The sequence below is a fragment of the Lutra lutra genome, chromosome 7, assembly GCF_902655055.1.
Source record: "Lutra lutra chromosome 7, mLutLut1.2, whole genome shotgun sequence".
In the NCBI taxonomy this organism is placed as follows: domain Eukaryota; kingdom Metazoa; phylum Chordata; class Mammalia; order Carnivora; family Mustelidae; genus Lutra; species Lutra lutra.
The window spans coordinates 143899619-143917719 of record NC_062284.1 but is presented as its reverse complement, the minus strand read 5'-3'; the positions used below and the strand labels follow the sequence as shown (position 1 = coordinate 143917719).

General features: G+C 44.6%; 1 protein-coding gene and 1 long non-coding RNA gene across 2 annotated transcripts; both read left to right on the top strand.

The window, feature by feature from the left end:
- The first annotated feature begins 7565 nt into the window (after nucleotides 1–7565).
- On the top strand, nucleotides 7566–8312 carry LOC125105274 (spliceosome-associated protein CWC15 homolog). Its single transcript, XM_047738589.1, has one exon. It carries the CDS (start codon nucleotides 7580–7582, stop codon nucleotides 8273–8275), a length of 696 nt encoding a protein of 231 aa, XP_047594545.1. The 5' UTR covers nucleotides 7566–7579; the 3' UTR covers nucleotides 8276–8312.
- A 392-nt stretch (nucleotides 8313–8704) lies between these two features.
- LOC125105275 (uncharacterized) lies at nucleotides 8705–17602 on the top strand. Its single transcript, XR_007128854.1, has 3 exons — nucleotides 8705–8927; nucleotides 16139–16255; nucleotides 16733–17602. It is a non-coding gene; the product is annotated as an uncharacterized LOC125105275 (long non-coding RNA).
- Nucleotides 17603–18101: the final 499 nt, after the last annotated feature.

The window sequence follows — 18101 nt, the reverse complement described above, 5'->3', positions numbered from 1 at the left end:
TTTAAAATGACTTCTGGGGTATTAGAATTATTAAGATTTTGCACAAAGCATCCCATGAAACGCCTTTTTATCTACAGGCGGCTACACCAAGAAAATGTGACCTCACTTCGAAACATTCTCCAAAGCCATGCTCTGCACCCCTGCAAGGTGGGGTGAGGCCATGAGAGCAAACGAGATGCTGTCACTCTGGCCCCAATATCCTACGCCCCACAAAACAAGCCTGGCCTGTCATGGCACAAAATAAATGAGGCAATATTGGACGTAAACTATGCTTAGTTTTTCTGGATGTTGCTGAGGACTATAAAACACTCAGCACACCCACAGGCAGACTTGTCCGTTGAATAACCTGCAGCGATGACAAATCCATACAATTTTATTGGCTCAAATTTATTCCGTACCCATTCTGTGCTTAATGATGAACCAGGAGCCGTGAGGACTGAGATGGGCTCTGACTTCATAGGGTACTGGGAGTGGGACTCATGTCAGGGGAGCAAACAGACGACATCATGAAGTCGATCCTTCAGACCCAGGCACCCCGACTCTGGCCTGCACACAGTAGGTGCTCCATGGTTGCTCCTGGCATGAATGGATTGACGGCACTCACCCTGCACAGCCCCTCCACACAGTTATCTCCTTCTGGGACGTCAACAGGTGCATTATTGTCCCGGAGCTGCAATTGCACAGTCCCGTAAAATGTGGTCCTTAAACGACAGGAATGTGTTGGCTCACAGTTCTGGAGCCAAGGGGTCTGAATTCGAGGTGTTGGCAGGCTTGCCTCCTTCTAAGGCCCTTGAGGGAAGGATCTGTCCCAGGCTTTTCTGGCTGGCTTGTAGGTGACCATCTTCTCCCTGTGTCTTCCCACTGTCTGTGGGTGTCTGTGTCCCAGCCTCTCCTTCGTGGGAGCACACCAGTCCTATTGGAATAGGACCCGCCCAAATGCTCTCATTTTAACTTGATCATCTCTGTAAAGACCGTATCCCCACAGAAGATCATGTTCTGAGGTCCTGGGTGTCAAGACTCCGGCATGTCTTTTTTTTTGTTTGGCTGGGGCACACTTTGATCCGTAACAGCAGGTGAGGTGACTTGGTGGCCATGGGGTCAGAGAGAGTTAACAGCTTGTCTGGGTCCCATGACTAGGCTCAGTCCCCATCAGGGACCCCACCCTTTCCCACTGCCCATGAGGCCCCTCCCTGCAGATGAGGCTGAGGGACAGTCCGTGCTGTGGAAATGCAGAGCAGAGAGAATGCTGTGGCCTGAGGGAGCACGAGCCCTGTGGAGTGGAGGCCCCAGCAGTGGGGTCCAGAGGATATCCCCAACATTGCTTGCAGGTGAGCTCATGCTGTAGTAGAGATGGCAGGGATGGCTTCTTTCAGGTGTGAACTCCTCTGCAGTCAGGTTCTAAATTCTGGGTGGGGAAGAAGACCCAGGCACATCACGTAAGTGGGGGAGAGATGGGGAGGGAATGACAAGGAGTCCAAAGGTGGAAGGGAGGGGTATAGTTTATGAGAAGATAGGTCACGCCCTGAACCTCAAGCAGGGCAAGAGTTCAAAGTCACAAATTGGGTGGAGAGAGGCGTTCTGGAGCAGGTAAAGAAGAGGCAGAAGGACTTCTTTCTCTGTGTGATGGGCTCTGGGGAGGAAGGAATCAGGGGCCTTCCCTCTAAGAAGGGCATTGAAAGCTAAGAGAGAACTGGGCATGCCCAGTGTCATCTGGCCAAGCATCCAGAACAGGAGAGATCTCCTCCCCAGGAGCCCTATCTCCCCGTCTCTGCCCACCAGCAGGCAGGCACAGCAAACAGAAGATGACAGATTTCCATCCTCTCTGCAAAGTGCTTGTGACCAATTAGGAAAGCCACCAGCGTGTAGAGGGAGACGGTGTTCCAAGCACCATTTGGTGAAACCCTAGTGTGGCTGGCTCAGATCCTGCTGCCAGCCTCTCCGGGATCACTGCATCAGCCTCCCAGCTGGTTTCCCAGCCAGGCCATCGCAATGTTAGGGACCAGGTGTTTCAGGGGCCTCTGCAAAAGTTGGGGACCAATAAGGACCTATAGGCTTTGTGGATATCATGTCAATTTCATGAATGGATTATATTGAGGATTAACATAAAGCCTCGTTGAAAATTGTTACTGGGTTAGATAGTCCCACTTTGTAAGGGTTCCCCTGGATACACTACCACCCTGAAACCTGGGGGGGCATCTGGGGGCACCCGCTCAGGGCCCTGTGCTTTTGAGCAGAGCTGCTGGCTGGGAGGGCCAGGGGCACAATCCCACTGGGAGCCCCGTGCCCTTCTAGACCACACTTTGGGTATCTGGATGCTGCAATTTCTTGTCCTCAAACCCTACATCTCTTTCCAGGGTCCTCCTAAAGGCCATCGCACTGTGGGGTGCACAAGCCTAGGACAGAGGGTCAGGGGAGAGCTGTTTAAGAGGCAGTCAGAACCACCCAGCAGAAGCCAAAATCTTTTTTTTTCTTCTAAGATCTTATCTTATTTGTTTATTTGAGAGAAAGAGTGAGTGCACGGGTGCAAGAGAGAGCTAGAGAGAGCATGAGCAGGGGGAGAGGCAGAGGGAGAAGCAGGCTCCCTGTTGAGCAGGGAGCCCGATGCGAGACTCAATCCCAGAACCCCAAGATCATGACCTGAGCCAAAGCAGACGCTTCACCTACTGAGCCTCCCAGGTGCTCCCCAAACCCAAATCTGATCGTGTCACTTCCCGACTAAAACCAGGTACCTTTAGGATGAAGTCAAACCCCGGGCTGGGCTTCTGAGGCCCTTGGTCACCTGGCTTCTGCTGGTTTTTCAGCCTCATCTCTTACCCCCACCCTTCCCCGTGCTCCACTCCAGCCTGAATGAAACCAGAGGTGGTTTTCCCCTGGATGGGGTTCTATAAGTTCCTGCCTGTGCCAGGAGGCCATGCCTTCCCCACCAGGAGCACCCCCCCTCCCCCAGACCCCAGCTGACAGGTGGTACCAATGGGACCAGCTGCATGAGTGAGGGAGGCTTCTGGAGGCGTTACTCCCAGCCCCAGACCTCAACTGCCCTGAGAGACTGCAGGGGAGCAAGAACCGCCCAGCTGAGCCCATTCGCCCCCCCGGGGAGCTGGTAACACAATACTTATTGCAAGGTCTTATTGTTGTCTCCAGTGGCTAAGTTTCGAGGTTAGCCGTAGGTAACGGGAGTCGATGGAAATAAGGCTAACAGAATGCAGGCCGGCCACGTGAGTGTGGCTGCTTCTGTCCAGGTGCTTGTCACACATGATGCTACACGTTAGATGCGTGATTGCCCCCACCCCAGGCCATTATCACGGGGCTCGGTGATGGGTGGGCGTGGGGTGCCACGGGGACGCAGCACATGGTGGAGCCGGGGTCCCAGAGACAAGGTGGACGCAGCGTTCATTAGCTGGACAGGTATAATGAGGCATGTTTACCTGAGAGGAACCATCTGTGAAACAATAAATCTGCTGGTTTCTATTCTTCTTCCTTTGCAAACTGAGCCCAGCACCAGTCAGAAGACCGCAGCATCTCAATATTGAAATGCCTTGCCTCCCAGAGCTGCTGAGACACACCGGCAAAGGAAGCCCCGTGACATGATTTTCTCTCTGGAGCCCCAAGTTCTAGAGAGAAATCCAAATGGCCCGGGTACTCGTCATGGTCAAGGGCAGCACAGGGCTCTCCGGTGATGGCGCTGGCACCAGCACCTGATGACTCCCTGGGACAACCCTCCAAGATGGTCACTATTAGCCCCATGCTGTGGACCTGGGCATCCCTGAGGGGTGGACCCAGATTTGTGGGTGCTAAAACTTTTTAGTTCGGGAGGGTCCTGGAAGGGAGAGAATGCATATGGCAAGGTGAGGGCCTTGGGCAGGTCGGTGGAGGGCACAGGCTCCACGGTTGGCTTGTTTAGCTTCTGGGTAAAGGCACTTTTGAGCCTGTGAATGACAACCTGTATTCTGAGCCTGAGACCATCAGAGGCAAAGTCCAAGGTCTTCCTGTGACGCAAAGGTCTTCCTGGATGATGGGCAACAGTGTTGGGTCCAAATGGTGGAAGCATCACTTTCCGAGGAGGCGGGTGTGTGGGATGGGTGCTGCAGGGGGGCCTGGCTGCTGTGGGCCCTGCAGCATCTCTGGGGAACCTGCCCTGTGGTGAGAACCCACAGGTGGTCTGCGGCCACTCGGGGACGGCTCCATCCTCCTGCCTTCTTGTCTCTCCCAGGCTGACCCTCCTCTGCTTTCACAGGTGGGCAAAACGTATGGTCCAGCCTGTAGCTCCCTCCTGCCACCTCTAAGAGCATTTAAAGGAGGAAGGCAGGGAGAATGAGGTTCTGCTTGCGACAGGTAGCCTTCTCCTCCATCTGAAAGGTAAGAGCGGGCTCCATCTGGCCAGGCCGAGGCTGTCGGGTCCCTGCGGGGCACCGAGGCTCCCGGAAGCCTGTCTCCCTCCCATGCCCTTTGCGCCCCTGGCCTGTGACTCATACCTCAAATGCTTCCATTGAAGCAATTCTTCCTTTTATTGTTGGACATTGGTCTCCTCTCGCACCTCCTCTGGGCCCTCACGCAGGGGAAAATTCAGGGAAACATAACCTGTTTCCACACTGTACTGAGGGACAAGGCTGTGATTGTTATTTTGGTCGACTAGGTCCCAAGCGAGGGGTTTGCAAACAGAATCTCTTGGGTGGGGGCCGGGGGGTGGGGGGCTTGTTCAAACACAAATTCCTGAGTCCACTTGAGAGCTTTTATTCCTCACCTGTCCCCCTGGCCCCCCGCCGATGACGATGGGCACTTGAGGTTGACGAGCCCTGGTCCCCGTCATTGCTAAGAACATTGAAAACCAGGCGTGGGTTCTTTTGGAGACACACCAAAATCAGTGTCTCTGGGAGGAGGTGCAAAACTGCCAGCAGTTCTAGAAGGAAAATGTATGAAGTGTAAGGAGAAAAGAGCTTGGCCCTAACCATGGGCAGCCCCAGACTTAGGGCCTCTTGGAAATAAGTAACTCTGACTTTTTATTTATTTTTTTTATTTATTTTTTTTTAAAGATTTTTTTTTTTTAATTTATTTGACAGAGAGAAATCACAAGTAAGCAGAGAGGCAGGCAGAGAGAGAGGAGGAAGCAGGCTCCCCGCTGAGCAGTAAGCCCGATGTGGGGCTCGAACCCAGAACCTGGGATCATGACCTGAGCCGAAGGCAGCGGCTTAACCCACTGAGCCACCCAGGCGCCCTATTTATTTTTATCTTTTAAAAAAATTTCATTTATTTTGAGTGAGAGAGAAAGAGAGAGGGCATGGTGGGGGGAGGGGAAGAGGGAGAAGCAGAATCCCTGTTGAGCAGGGAGCCCAACCTGGGACTCGATCCCAGAACCCCAAGGTCATGAGCTGAGCCAAAGGTCGATGCTCAACTGACCACCCAGGCGCCTCTCTTTTGAAAAATTTTATTATTATTATTATTTAACTGTGGTTTTTTAAGCCAAATTGCAGCTGGGCCCCGAGCGCCCCCTACCCCATCCCAACCCCCTGAGAACTTGTGGAGGGGGGCATCCTGGGGTGGGGGTGCAGAGAGCATCCGCCTGCCCAGTGATTCAACATTCCAGAGCAGATAGCGGGGGAGGCAGGTTTTGGATGGGAGAAAGCGTTCTCACATGTGATTCTTCCTTTTATGGTTATAAATAGCTTTATGGAGTTTGAATCCATTGATACACAAGAAGCTACACGTATTTAAAGTGCACAATTTACTGAGGGTTTTTTTTTTTTTTTTTTTAAGTAATCTCTACACCCAGAGTGGGGCTCGAACTCATGACCCTGAGATCGAACGTCGCAGGCTTTGCTGACCGAGCCAGCCAGGTGCCCCGGATTCACTGCGTTTTGACATCACACGTGCCTAGAAAGCCTTTGCCGTTATCAAGATAACAACCCTATGTGGCTACCAGGGGGTCTTCCCCTGTCCTCCTGGTACCCCTACCCCAGGCAACCATTGATCTTCTTTCTGTTCTCTACCTTCTGCAGAATTTCCTACAATTCTACATCCATGAAATGTGTACTCATTTTATGTCTGCTCCCTCTCCCGCAGCGTCAGGATTTTGAGACTCATTTCCATGGCCTCACATATCAATAACGTAACCCGTGTCCTGGGACGAGCCCCACCTGGCCATGACCGGCCATCTTCTTCCGCAGGTGCTTGGACTCGATCTGCTACAATTGTGGTTGCGTGTTTGTGTCCATGTGCAGGAGGAATATTGGTCTCTCTACTTTTCTTTCTTTCTTTTTTGGGGGGGTTAATCCCTTCGGTTTTAGTTCCAACATCATACTGGTTTCATACAAGTTGGGAAACACTCTTTTTCAGTTTGGGGGAGGAATTTTTGTAGAATAAATATTATCTCCTCCTTTGTAGAACTCACTGGTTTTCTCTGAGGGAAGATCTTTCACTGTCAATGCTATTTCCTTAATTGATAAAGACGGTGAATGGAGAGTAGGTAGATAAACAGAGGATAGAGGAAGCTATTCAGGCTCTTGATTTCTTTTTTAGAGAACTTGGATGGTTTGTGTCAACGGAAGTGTTTGTGCATTTCATCTGAATTGTCTAATTTGCGGGCATAAAATTGTTCATAATATTGCCTTACTATCTTTTTAATATTGCACACTTTTGTTCTTGAGTTTGGTAATTTTCCCCCCTCCAGATCAGTCCAGTGAGATGTTTATTCATTTCCCTGATCTTCTCAAAGAATCAGCTTTTGATTTTAATGATTTTAATCTATTGTTTTTTCTGTTTCTATTTTGATGATTTCCACTTAAATCATGATTATTTCCTTTCTTCTGGGTTTAATTTGCTCTTCTTTCTTTGGTTTCTTAAAGTGATGCTTAGGTCATCAATTTGAGATTGTTCTATTTTTTTCTAGTACAGGCGTTTAATGTTATAAGTTTCCCGCAGGTAGTTTTAATGGTATATTTGTCAGCTCACTGTCATAACAAGATACCACAGACTGGGTGGCTTAAAAACAGAATTAATTTTCTCACAGTTCTGGAGGCTAGACAATGGAGATGGAGGTGATTTAGGGCTGATTTCTGAGGAGAGCTCTCTTCCTGGCTTGCAGGCGACCAGTGACCTGCTGGGTCCTCCCATGACTGTTCCTCCACATGTGTGGAGAGACAGACCTGTGGCATTTCTCCCTCTTCTCAGAAGGACACCACCCTGTCAGGTTAGGGCTCCATACTTATGACCTTGTTTAACCTTGATCCCCTCCCTAAAGGCCCCATCTCCAAATACAGTCACTTTGGGGGTCAAGGCTTCAACCAATGAATTTTGGAGGAACACAATTCAGCGTGTAACGAAGGGCAACTCCCCCCAATTCCTAAACAGAATGTATTAATTTTCCTTCAGTTCAGAAAATTTTGTACTTTCCTCTTTGACATCTTCTTTGATCCACGAGAAGGATACTTAGTTTCCAATCTCCAAATAACAGGACATTTTCCAGATTGTCTTTCTGTTATTGACTTGTGATTTAATTCCACTGTAGCCAGAGAGCAGGCTCTGAATTACATGAATCCTTTAAAACTTATTGATAACTTGGCAGAGGCTTCTGGGAGCATAAAAGATGACAACAGCAGCTAGGCCAACTTTTGAACCTGCGAGAGGTGGGAGAGGAAAAGGAGAAGGTGATTTGAGCCAACTCTCAAAGCAATATTTGAGTAGAGACCTACCTTCTCATACAAAGATAAAATATAGACAAACTACTCAGGATGCCCCTGAAGAGGTTCACAACCGTGACTTCAGGAGAGAGCTGGAAGAGAGAGAGCGAGCTGCTGCAAGAGAAAAAAAGAGAGATCGTCCAACACGAGAACATACAACCTCCTCTTCAGTATCAAAGAAACCTCAGTTAGACCAGCTTCCTGCTGTCAACCTTGATGCAGATGATCCTCTAATGGATGAGGAAGATGAAGATGAAGATTTTGAAGAGGAGAGTGATGATGATGATACTGTAGCTCTTCTTGCAGAAATAGAAAAAATTAAAAAAGAAAGAGCTAAAGAGCCGGCCAGGAAGGAACAAGAACAGAAAGCTGGAGAAGAAAGAATACGTATGGAAAACATTTTGAGTGGAAACCCTCTCCTGAATCTCACTGGCCCATCCCAGCCTCAGGCCAACTTCGAAGTTAAAAGAAGGTGGGATGATGATGTTGTTTTCAAGAACTGTGCAAAGGGTGTAGATGATCAGAAGAAAGACAAAAGATTTGTAAATGATACGCTGCGATCTGAATTTCACAAAAAGTTCATGGAGAAATATATTAAATAGTACAGTTTTATGTGCTTAATTAAAGACTGTAAAATGTAAACGATCATTCTCACTTTTTTTTTCTGTTTTTCTCTTTCCCCATCTAAATTGTGTATAGGCTTCCCTAATTTTAAGTTCCAAAATAACCTGTCCTTTATTGATACTTTATTGGATGAGGATTTGGGAATTGGTTTAACCTAGTTTCCTCGGAATATCTCCAGTCATATGTTTTCCTTTTAATATGGGAAAGGGAATCTTGTAATAAATATTTTCAAAAATCGAAATAACTAAAACAAAAAACAAAAAAACAACTTACTGATAACTTGTTTTCTGTCCAAGCATATGATTTATCTTGATGAATGTTCCATGTGCACTTGCAAAGAATGTGTGCTTTTCCGGCTGTTGGGTGAACTGTGCAGCAAGTGCCAGTCAGGTCGAGTTGGTTGATAATGTTGCTCAAGTCTGATGTATTCTTGTTGATGTTCTGTCCACTTAGTCTATCAATTACTGAAAAAAAGTCTTTGAAGTCTCCAACTCTAACAATGGATTTCTCTATTTCTCCTTGCCATTCTAACAGTTTTTGCTTCTCGTATTTTCAGGTTCTGTTATTGAAGTGGGAGAGCTGGGTTCTCATCTAATGGAGTCAAAGAATGAATCTGGAGGACAATGGAGAGTGAGTAAAGTAATAAAAATTTATTAAGTGAAGATACAGAAAAAGCTCTCAAGAGTGAAAGGGGTCCTGAGAGGGTTGCCTATGAGGCCCTTTAGGGTTGGTCTTTCGTAGAAAGCTAAGCAGGGAACTTAAATCCTTTCAACATCTCTATTGATAACACCTGCCACAGCTTACTGCCTTCTTGGGATCTGGTTATTCTTTGTTGGTCACAGGCTATTACCATAAAGACCCCCCCACACACACACACAACCCACCCCACATGCCTAAGGTATGGTGGTCTGATTTGTCCCCTTATCTCTGGTTCTCCCACACCTCCACCTTTTGGGGATTTCCGTGAGCTGGATCACAAAGCCCCCTACCTATCTCTCCCTACCTAGCCCTTACTCATTATTAAGGTCAACAGTGCTTAGGATTCTTACGTCCTTTTAATGAATTAGCACCTTTATCATTACAAAATGATTTACTTCATCACTGGAAATATTTTTTTTCTCTCAAATTTAGTTTGATATTAATATAGTCACTTGAGCTTTTTTTTGACCAGTGTTGGCATGGAAATGTACTTTTCCTCCCTGTTACCTTTAGTGTCTGAATTTCTCTGTATTTAAACTGCATTTCTTGTAGGCAACAAGTAGTTGGGTGTTGCTTTTTTTTTTAAGTTTTTTTTTTTTTTTTTTTTTTATTTGACAGGCAGAGATCACAAGTAGGCAGAGAGGCAGGCAGAGAGATAGGGGGAAGCAGGCTCCCTGCTGAGCAGAGAGCCCTATGCAGGGCTCGATCGCGGGACCCCAGGATCATGACCCGAGCCGAAGGCAGAGGCTTTAACCCATTGAGCCACCCAGGCACCCCTGGATGTTGCATTTTAATCCAATCTGACCATCTCTGCCTTTAAATTTGGGTGTTTATACCACTTACATGTAGTGTGATTATTGGTATGGCTTGGTTTAAGTCTATAATCTTGCTATGTTTTTCTTTTTTTTTAAATTTAAATTCAATTAGCCAACACATAGTGCATCATGAGTTTCAGATGTAGTGTTCAACACTATCAGTTGTGTATAACACCCAGTGCTCTTGCTATGTTTTTCTATTTGTCTATCTATTCTTTGAGTGTTTTTCCTCCTCTTTTTCTGCCTTCTATTGTATTAACTGAGTAACTTTTATGTTTCCATTTTAACTCCTTCAATGAATTTTTATTTTTTTGTTTATTTATTTATTTATTTTTCAAGATGTCATTTATCTGAGAGTATGAATGGGGGGAGGGGCAGAGGAACAAGCGACTCGCTGCTGAGTGCAAGATCATGACCTCTGCCTACGAGGTCAGACGCTTCACAGACTGAGCCCCCAGGCGCGCCTCCTTTGTTGGATTTTTAGCTGTAAGCTTTTGTTATTTTAGTGGTTGCTTTAGGGTTTACAGTATACATATTTAACTTATCACACTTTACCTCCATGTAAAGTTATGTCATGTGTATTCACATATAGGATAAGAACCTTATAATAATATACTGTCATAGCCCTCCTTGTGGACTTTATGTTGTTGTTATACATGTATTCATAGATGCGTTATAAATCCCACAACACATCATTTTTTGTTTTGTTTAGATAATAAATTATTTTAAAGAATTGTAAACAGTAAGACAAAAATCTTAGCTATTAATTCATCTAGTTAACCTTTCCAGTGCTCTTCCTTCCTTTGTGTAGATCATGTTTTTACCTGAAATCATTTTCCTTCTATATAAATAACAGTCTTTAACAGGTTTCATAGTGAGGATCTGTTAGTAAATTCCTTAAGCTTGTGCATGTCTGAAATTATCTTTTACTTTCATTAAAAAATTATGTTTGCTGGGCATAGACTTCTAGGTTGGCAGGTTTTTTCTTTCAGTAATTTAAAGATGTTGCTCTATTGCCTTCTTGCACACATTTGTTCTGGTGAGAAATCTGCTACCATTTTATCTTTTCCCTCTGTGCATGACGTGTTTGTTTTCCTCCAGTTGCTTTTAAGATTTTTTCTTTATTAAAGGTTTTGTGCTATTAGCTTACAATATACCTTGATGGAGTTTTTATCCTGTTCTTTGGACTTTGGGTTTGGACTTTGGACCTAGATCTTTGGGTTTATAGTTATCATCAAATTGGCAGATTTGGGGCCATTATTTCTTTAAATTTTTCTGAACCCTTCTCTCCTCTCATTTGGGGATTCTAATTATATGTATGTTAGGCCACTCAAAGTTGCCCCACAGCTTACTGATGTTTTTTCATTAATATATTTTTTTTCTTTGTGTTTTATTTTGGGCAGTTTCTGTTGCTATCTTTGAGTTAACTAATCTTTTTTTCTTTAATGTCAATTTGCCATTAATTTCATCCAGTGTTCTTTTCATTTCATACATTTTAGTTTAGTTTTTTTTTTTTAAAGATTTTTATTTATTTATTTGACAGACAGAGATCACAAGTAGGCAGAGAGGTAGGCGGAGAGAGGGGGGAAGCAGGCTCCTCCTGAGCAGAGAGCCCGATGCAGGGCTCGATCCCAGGACCCTGGGATCATGACCTGAGCCGAAGGCAGAGGCTTTAACCCACTGAGCCACCCAGGCACCCCTCAAACATTTTAGTTTTTATCTCTAACAAATTGATTTGAGTCTTTTTTATGTCTGTGTCTCTTTGTAACATTAGAACATATGGAATACAGTTTTAATAACTGTTTTAATATCTTTGTGTACTAATTCTCTTGTTGATCTCAGTTCTGAGTTGATTTTGATGGACTGAGTGGTCTCCTTCTTTTCTTTTTTGTTTTTTAAGAGAAGGAGAGAGGTGAGTGTGTGCAGAGGGAAAGGGAGAGAGAGAATCTCCAGCAGGCTCCATGCAGAGACTGAATGAGGCTTGATCTAACAACCCTGAGATCAGAACCTGCTCTGAAATCAGGAGTTGGGTGCTTCAGAGACTGAGCCACCCAGGTGCCCCAAGTATTCTCCTTCTTCTGTTTTCTGGCTTTTTTGCATGTCTGGAAATTTTTGATTGGATGCTTGATATTATACTTTTTATTTGTTGGGTGCTAGATATTTTGTAGTTATAAATGTTCTTGAACTTTGTTTTGGAACACAGTTAAGTTTCTTAGACACAGTTTGATTCTCTCTGGGCATGCTTTATGATATGTTAGGTGGACACATAATAGCTTCTATTCTAGAACTAATTATTTTCACTATCGAGGCAAGGCCTTCTTGAATATTTTACCCAATGCCTTATGAGTTATGAGTTTTCCAAGATACTATTCCTAGCCCAATGTGAATACCAGGTATTGTCACCCTTAGTCCTTTCTTTTTTTTTTTTTTTTAAAGATTTTATTTATTTATTTGACAGAGAGATCACAAGCAGGCAGAGAGGCAGGCAGAGAGAGAGGAGGAAGCAGGCTCCCTGCTGAGTAGAGAGCCCAATGCGGGGCTCGATCCCAAGACTCTGAGATCATGACCTGAGCCGAAGGCAGCGGCTTAACCCACTGAGCCACCCAGGCGCCCCACCCTTAGTCCTTTCTGGTGGTTTCCTCCACCCACTCTTTGGATTGTTTTCTCAGGAGCATGTGCTAATCAGTTTGCTGCTGAATGCTTGAGGGGGACTCCGCTGATCTCTGGGTTCTGTCTCTCTGCAGCTCTCTCTTCTTGGATATTCCATGCTGAGAGTTCTGGCTATATTCTTCTCCCTAGACTCTCTGCTCTGTCTTCTCAACTCGAGAAGTCTGCCAAATTCTGCTGGGTCCCCCCTTCCTTGCTGTGGCTTGGAAGTCCTCTCATGAAAGTAAGATTAGGTAATTGCGGGGTTCATGTAGTTTACTCCCACATTCTCAAAGATTATTATGTTTTGTTGTCTGATACCCCATGAGTTGAGAACTTCGATTTCACATATTTGGTCCAGTTTATTTTGGTTGTTTCAGGAAGGAGAGTAAATCTAGTCTCTATTCATCTCATTTGTGAGTGAAAGTTTCTACCTTCTTTTAAAGTTGAAAATACTCTTCTAATGATAAAATTAGCTCATACTCACTGTAAAAAAAATCAGAAAATAACAAAAATATAAAGAAGAACATAAAATCCACTTATCCGTTTGGGTCTAATTTTGTCACCTTTTTTTTTCTGTGCATATGTGTGCATTTGCAGGGTCACAAAGTCACTCACAATACATCAGATGTGCAAGGAAAACAGAGCTTTTTTATTTTCCTACTTCATTTGATCTTTCTGGAAAGGTACCATATGCTGAGTAATAAGGAGGGGAGAAGAAGAGAGTCCAGTGTAGTCACCTTAGGCTAATACAATAATCCAAACAGTCCTTTGAGAAACTCCTAGTTCTTAGATCGAAATGCATGGTCAGTCAGATTTTTCACAGCGCCCCCCACCAACCTCTGTTCCTCTGCTGGAGATAGTGGGGATGTATGGGGTGGGCTGTAGGATTTCTGAGTCCTCTTGGTAGCCAGAAAGAAGGGGTTCTTGGGTCCACACATGTTTTCCAGGTTCTCTCTCAGAAATTGGCTGTGGAATACTTGGCTTAGGTCTTCCATATAGAATGGTGGCTGCTGAGGGATGATAATAATGGGAGACCAGATCATGTAGGTGTCATATAGGGCTTGTGGGCCATTGTAAGGGCTTTAGCTTTTGTCCCATGTGACACAGAGAAGCAATGAAGAGTTTCATTGCACTGGTAAGAGGCAGAAACCTGACTGAAATGTGTTCCAGAGAAAACGGGAAGAGAGGAATTGGAGAGGGTGAGAATTGACACTTTCAAAAACCTTTCCTGAAAAGAGGAGGGAAATGGAATGAAAAATCCAGAGTTTTTTTTTTAATGGTAAATAATGGGATTTATCCAATAGAGAGGGAAGATGAGGGGTGACAGAAAGTTGCTGAAGAGGGGGGGAGCTAGTTCATAAATGGGGGTCGGTGTTTAACATAAAACCAGGGTAAGACGGGTCAGGGTGGCTGGGCCAATGTGGTGGGGAGCCTGTCATTGTTCTCCTTGGCTCACTTCCCTTTCTCAGTGAAGTCAGAAATAAGTCATCCGCTGGTATGATGTCTTGAAACTGGGAAGGAAATGCTGAGATTTTGAGGAGAAAGGCCTGGAAATATAATAGGATGGCCAGTCTGCACTATGGAAGTACCTGAGTTCAAATAAGAGATTTAAAATGAGACCAGTCACCATGTTTGCAAGTTTCCTTGCAGTGTCCTTCAACTTAACACGTGCTGGCAGGTGTTGTAGTTAACCAGGTTAGAGGTTCTCCCAGGTGTATGCGGTGTAGTGAGAGAGAGATGGCACTAGTGGAATGAGTTGGACAGATGAAGGGTGGTGGTCCAGAGGTGGCATGCTTGAAACTGAGGTTATGGAAGGAGCAATAGTTTGGGTAAATGGCAAGGTCCAGAGCAGTGTGGTCTGACAGAGATACTGTGTGGGAGGAGCAGAGGTGAGCCACACAGGCAGCTGGCAGTTCTCTAGTAGCCACACTAGAAAAGTAAAAAGAAATGGGCACAAATAATTTAAAAAACACATTTTATTTGACTGCATACATCTCAGAGATAATCATTCCAGCATTCATTTAAATTTTAGGAATTATTAGTGAAGAAGACATAGGGGAAAAGCTTCTTGACATTGGTTTGGACAATGGTTCTTCTGGCCTTAAAAGCACAAACAACAAAAGCAAAAACAGAGAAATGGGATTGCATCAAACTAAAAGGCTTCTGCCCAGCAAAGGAAGCCATCAATAGAATGCAGAGATAACCTATAGCATGGGAAGAAATATTTGCAAGCCATACATCCAGTAGGGGTTCATACCCAAAATGTATAAGGAACTTAAACAGATTATATATATGTATATATAATCTGTTTATATATATCTATAATATCTATAAATATCTATAATCTATCTCTATAATCTATCTCTGTATCTCTATAATATCTATAATCTATTATATATAAATATATATATATGTGTATATATATACACACATATATATATATGTGTATATATATATATAAAATCTGTTTAAGTTCCTTATGGGTTTGGGTATGAAACCGTACTGGAATATATGTATCTATATCTATATATATCTATATATCTCCCAAACAACCCAAATAACCCAACGAAAAAGTGGGCAAAGGACCTGAATAGATAGTTCTCAAAGGAAGACATGAGAATGGCCAACGGGTGTTCAGGAAAATCCTCAACATTGCTCATCATCAGGGAACCACAAATAAAAACCATAATGAGATCCCACCTCACCTAGTTAGAATTACCAAAAAGACAAAAGATTACCAGGGTTGGCAAGGATGTGGAGAAAAGGATTAATGGATAAAGAAAAGGGGATATATACACACAATGGAATATTATTCAGCCATAAAAATAAGGATATTTGTCAAAGAGTACAAGTTTTGGTTATGTAGAATGACTATGCCCTGGAGCCCTGATGTACGACAGGGTGACTTGACTATAGTTAAGACTCCTGTATTGTGTCCTTGAAATTTGCTAAGAGTTGATCTTTTTAAATTTTTTTAGAGTGGGGGAGGGGCAGAGAGAGAGGGAAAGAGAGTCTTAAGCAGGCTCCTCTCTGTTTGTGGACAGATCTGGGGCTCAATCCCAGGATCCTGAGATAATGACCTGAGCCGCAACCAGGAGTTGGACACTTAACCAACTGAGCCACCCAGAGGCCCCTTAAAGAGTAGATCTTAAGTATTCTCATTCATCACACACACACATACACATACACATACGCACACACATTGTGAGGTGATGGATATGTTAATTAGCTTGATTGTAGTAATTCCTTCACAATGTACACATATATTAAAAATGTGTAAATTAAATGTACACACTGTGAATATATGAAATCTTACTTGTCAATTATACCTCAATAAAGTTGGAAAAAAGTTTAAAACATCCTAAGAGCAATGGAGACCTCAAAAAATGATTAATGAGGTATTTATTTATTTATTTATTTATTTTTAAAAGATTTTATTTATTTATTTGACAGAGAGAGATCACAAGCAGGCAGAGAGGCAGGCAGAGAGAGAGGAGGAAGCAGGCTCCCTGCTGAGCAGAGAGCCCGATGCGGGGCTCGATCCTAGGACCCTGAGATCATGACCTGAGCCGAAGGCAGCGGCTTAACCCACTGAGCCACCCAGGTGCCCCGATTAATGAGGTATTTAAAAAATTTTTTCTATGACAAGTCTTTGAAATCTGTATTTTATACTGACAGCACATCTCATTTTGGACCAACATCAGTCGGCTGTGGCCACTGTACTGGACAGCACACAGCTGGAGACTGATCATGGGGAGTGTGGCTGAGAAGGCATGGAGGACAAGACCTTTGGAGGTGCAGAGGTCGAAGAATGAAGAGGCCATCTCTGTGGATAGTCAAATCACCAAAATTCAGGACAGGAGTGGTTTAGGGTGAATGGCAATGAGCCAGGAGTGGAAATCTTCTAGGAACAAGTAAGAGGGATTAGAAGACAGTGGCAACCAGGAGCTGGAGGGTTTGGGGAAGGGGGGAGGGATGGTAGTCTGGAAATAAACCTAAGGAGCAAGTGGTGGTGGGTGGGGGTTGCCACGGAGGGCTAGGTTCCAGCCAGAGCAAGATGGTGGAGAGGACTCGCAGGAGAGAGATGCTCTTGCTCATGGTGCATCTTAAGTCTTAAGTTCTAGAGTGCACAGTGAAGGCCTTTGGGAGTGGAGGAGGGATGGAGGATGGGGCTGGATTCAGGTCCCAAGGGATAGCCCAGGAACCCTGGCATCTTCAATCGATGAGAACATGGCTACAGAATTAATGACTCTCTTTTGGTCCTACCCATAGCATTTGCCCATTTCCATGGTATAAATACTCCTATGATGGTTCATTTTAATCTACCGATGGATTAACAAACAGCTTGTAGAATGCCTGGAAATGGAACAATCAGCTGTTGCAACAGCACATGCTGTTCCCAAGGTGGAGCAATGGGTACAGGGCATCATGGGAGAGACTCCAGTGGTCCCCAGAGAAGATAAGGTGGCAAATGGGAGCAGGGGGTGGAGGTGAGGGAGGGAGGCATGCAGGTCTTACAGGAATGAGGAGTCTAGCTCCCTTTTAACTCTGTCATGGAGCACAGAGAAGTGGGTTGCATATTTAAAGGACTTCTAGTATGCATTTTTCTGTATCTTTGTGATGAGTCACCCGGATTCCTCTTCCAGGAAAGACGACCTGTCACCCCAGCTGCTGGGAGTGCCTTCCGCGGTCAGCCCCTTCAGGGATCGCTCAGCTGCAAAGAGCCACCTCGCCCAAAGTCATGACCGCTCCTGGGGCAACCTCCTGGGTGACACATCAGCGTGGGGGTATAAAGATCAGCCAGCTCCACCCAAGTGAGGACAGCGCTCATGGGGTCATTCCAGCTCAGGGAGTGTCAAAGTCTTCCTTCTGCCTCTGACCTGCCCTTCCCTTCCTTCCCTTCCACAGGTATTGATCCAAAGGCCAGTCCTTAATCAATACCCCATTGCCACTAACCCCATTCCAGACTGTTTCTGAAAGAACCCAATGTGCAACGATGTCTGCCACAGAGACAAATTCTTTAGAATCTCATCCAGTTTGATAGAGTAGGAAGCTGCCTTGCTTAAATTTGCCTCTGTTTGATAACTGGGAGGGGGGTGTTGAATTTTATTTTATTATTTTTTTAAACAGATATTGACTGAATTACTTCCTGTGTGGATTGCCTTCTTATATTACTTCCTTTGCCTGTTTTTCTATTGAGGTGTTTGTCTCTTTCTTATTGGTAAGAGTGCGTATATGTATTACCGTCATGAAGATATTAATCTTTGCTTTGGGTGTAGGGTTCAAGAAACGTTCTCAGGTTTTCCAGTCTGTGGTATGTGTTTCTTTTGTGGTTGAGGGCTTACACGGTCACACTGCCCTGTCACTTCCTAACTCTGTGACTTTGGGCGCATCCCTTCACCTCCAAGAGCCTTTGTTTTTCATCTGTAATTGAAGGTCGTGTTCACACTTTGTAGGCTTTTTATGGGGATTGGATGATTTAATAACGTGCTTACCACAGTGCTTGGAGTACAGTGAATATGAGATAATTATCTACATTTAAAAAACGAGTGTCTGTATTATTTTTTCTCCTCGGCAATGCAGAGATTACATTTTAGGTACCCAAAGCCAGCTTTCGTGGGTTTTGCCTTTGGAGTGATAT

Coding starts and splice junctions, on each gene's coding strand:
- LOC125105274 (XM_047738589.1), top strand. CDS start 7,580: ATGACAACAGCAGCTAGGCCAACTTTTGAACCTGCGAGAGGTGGGAGA.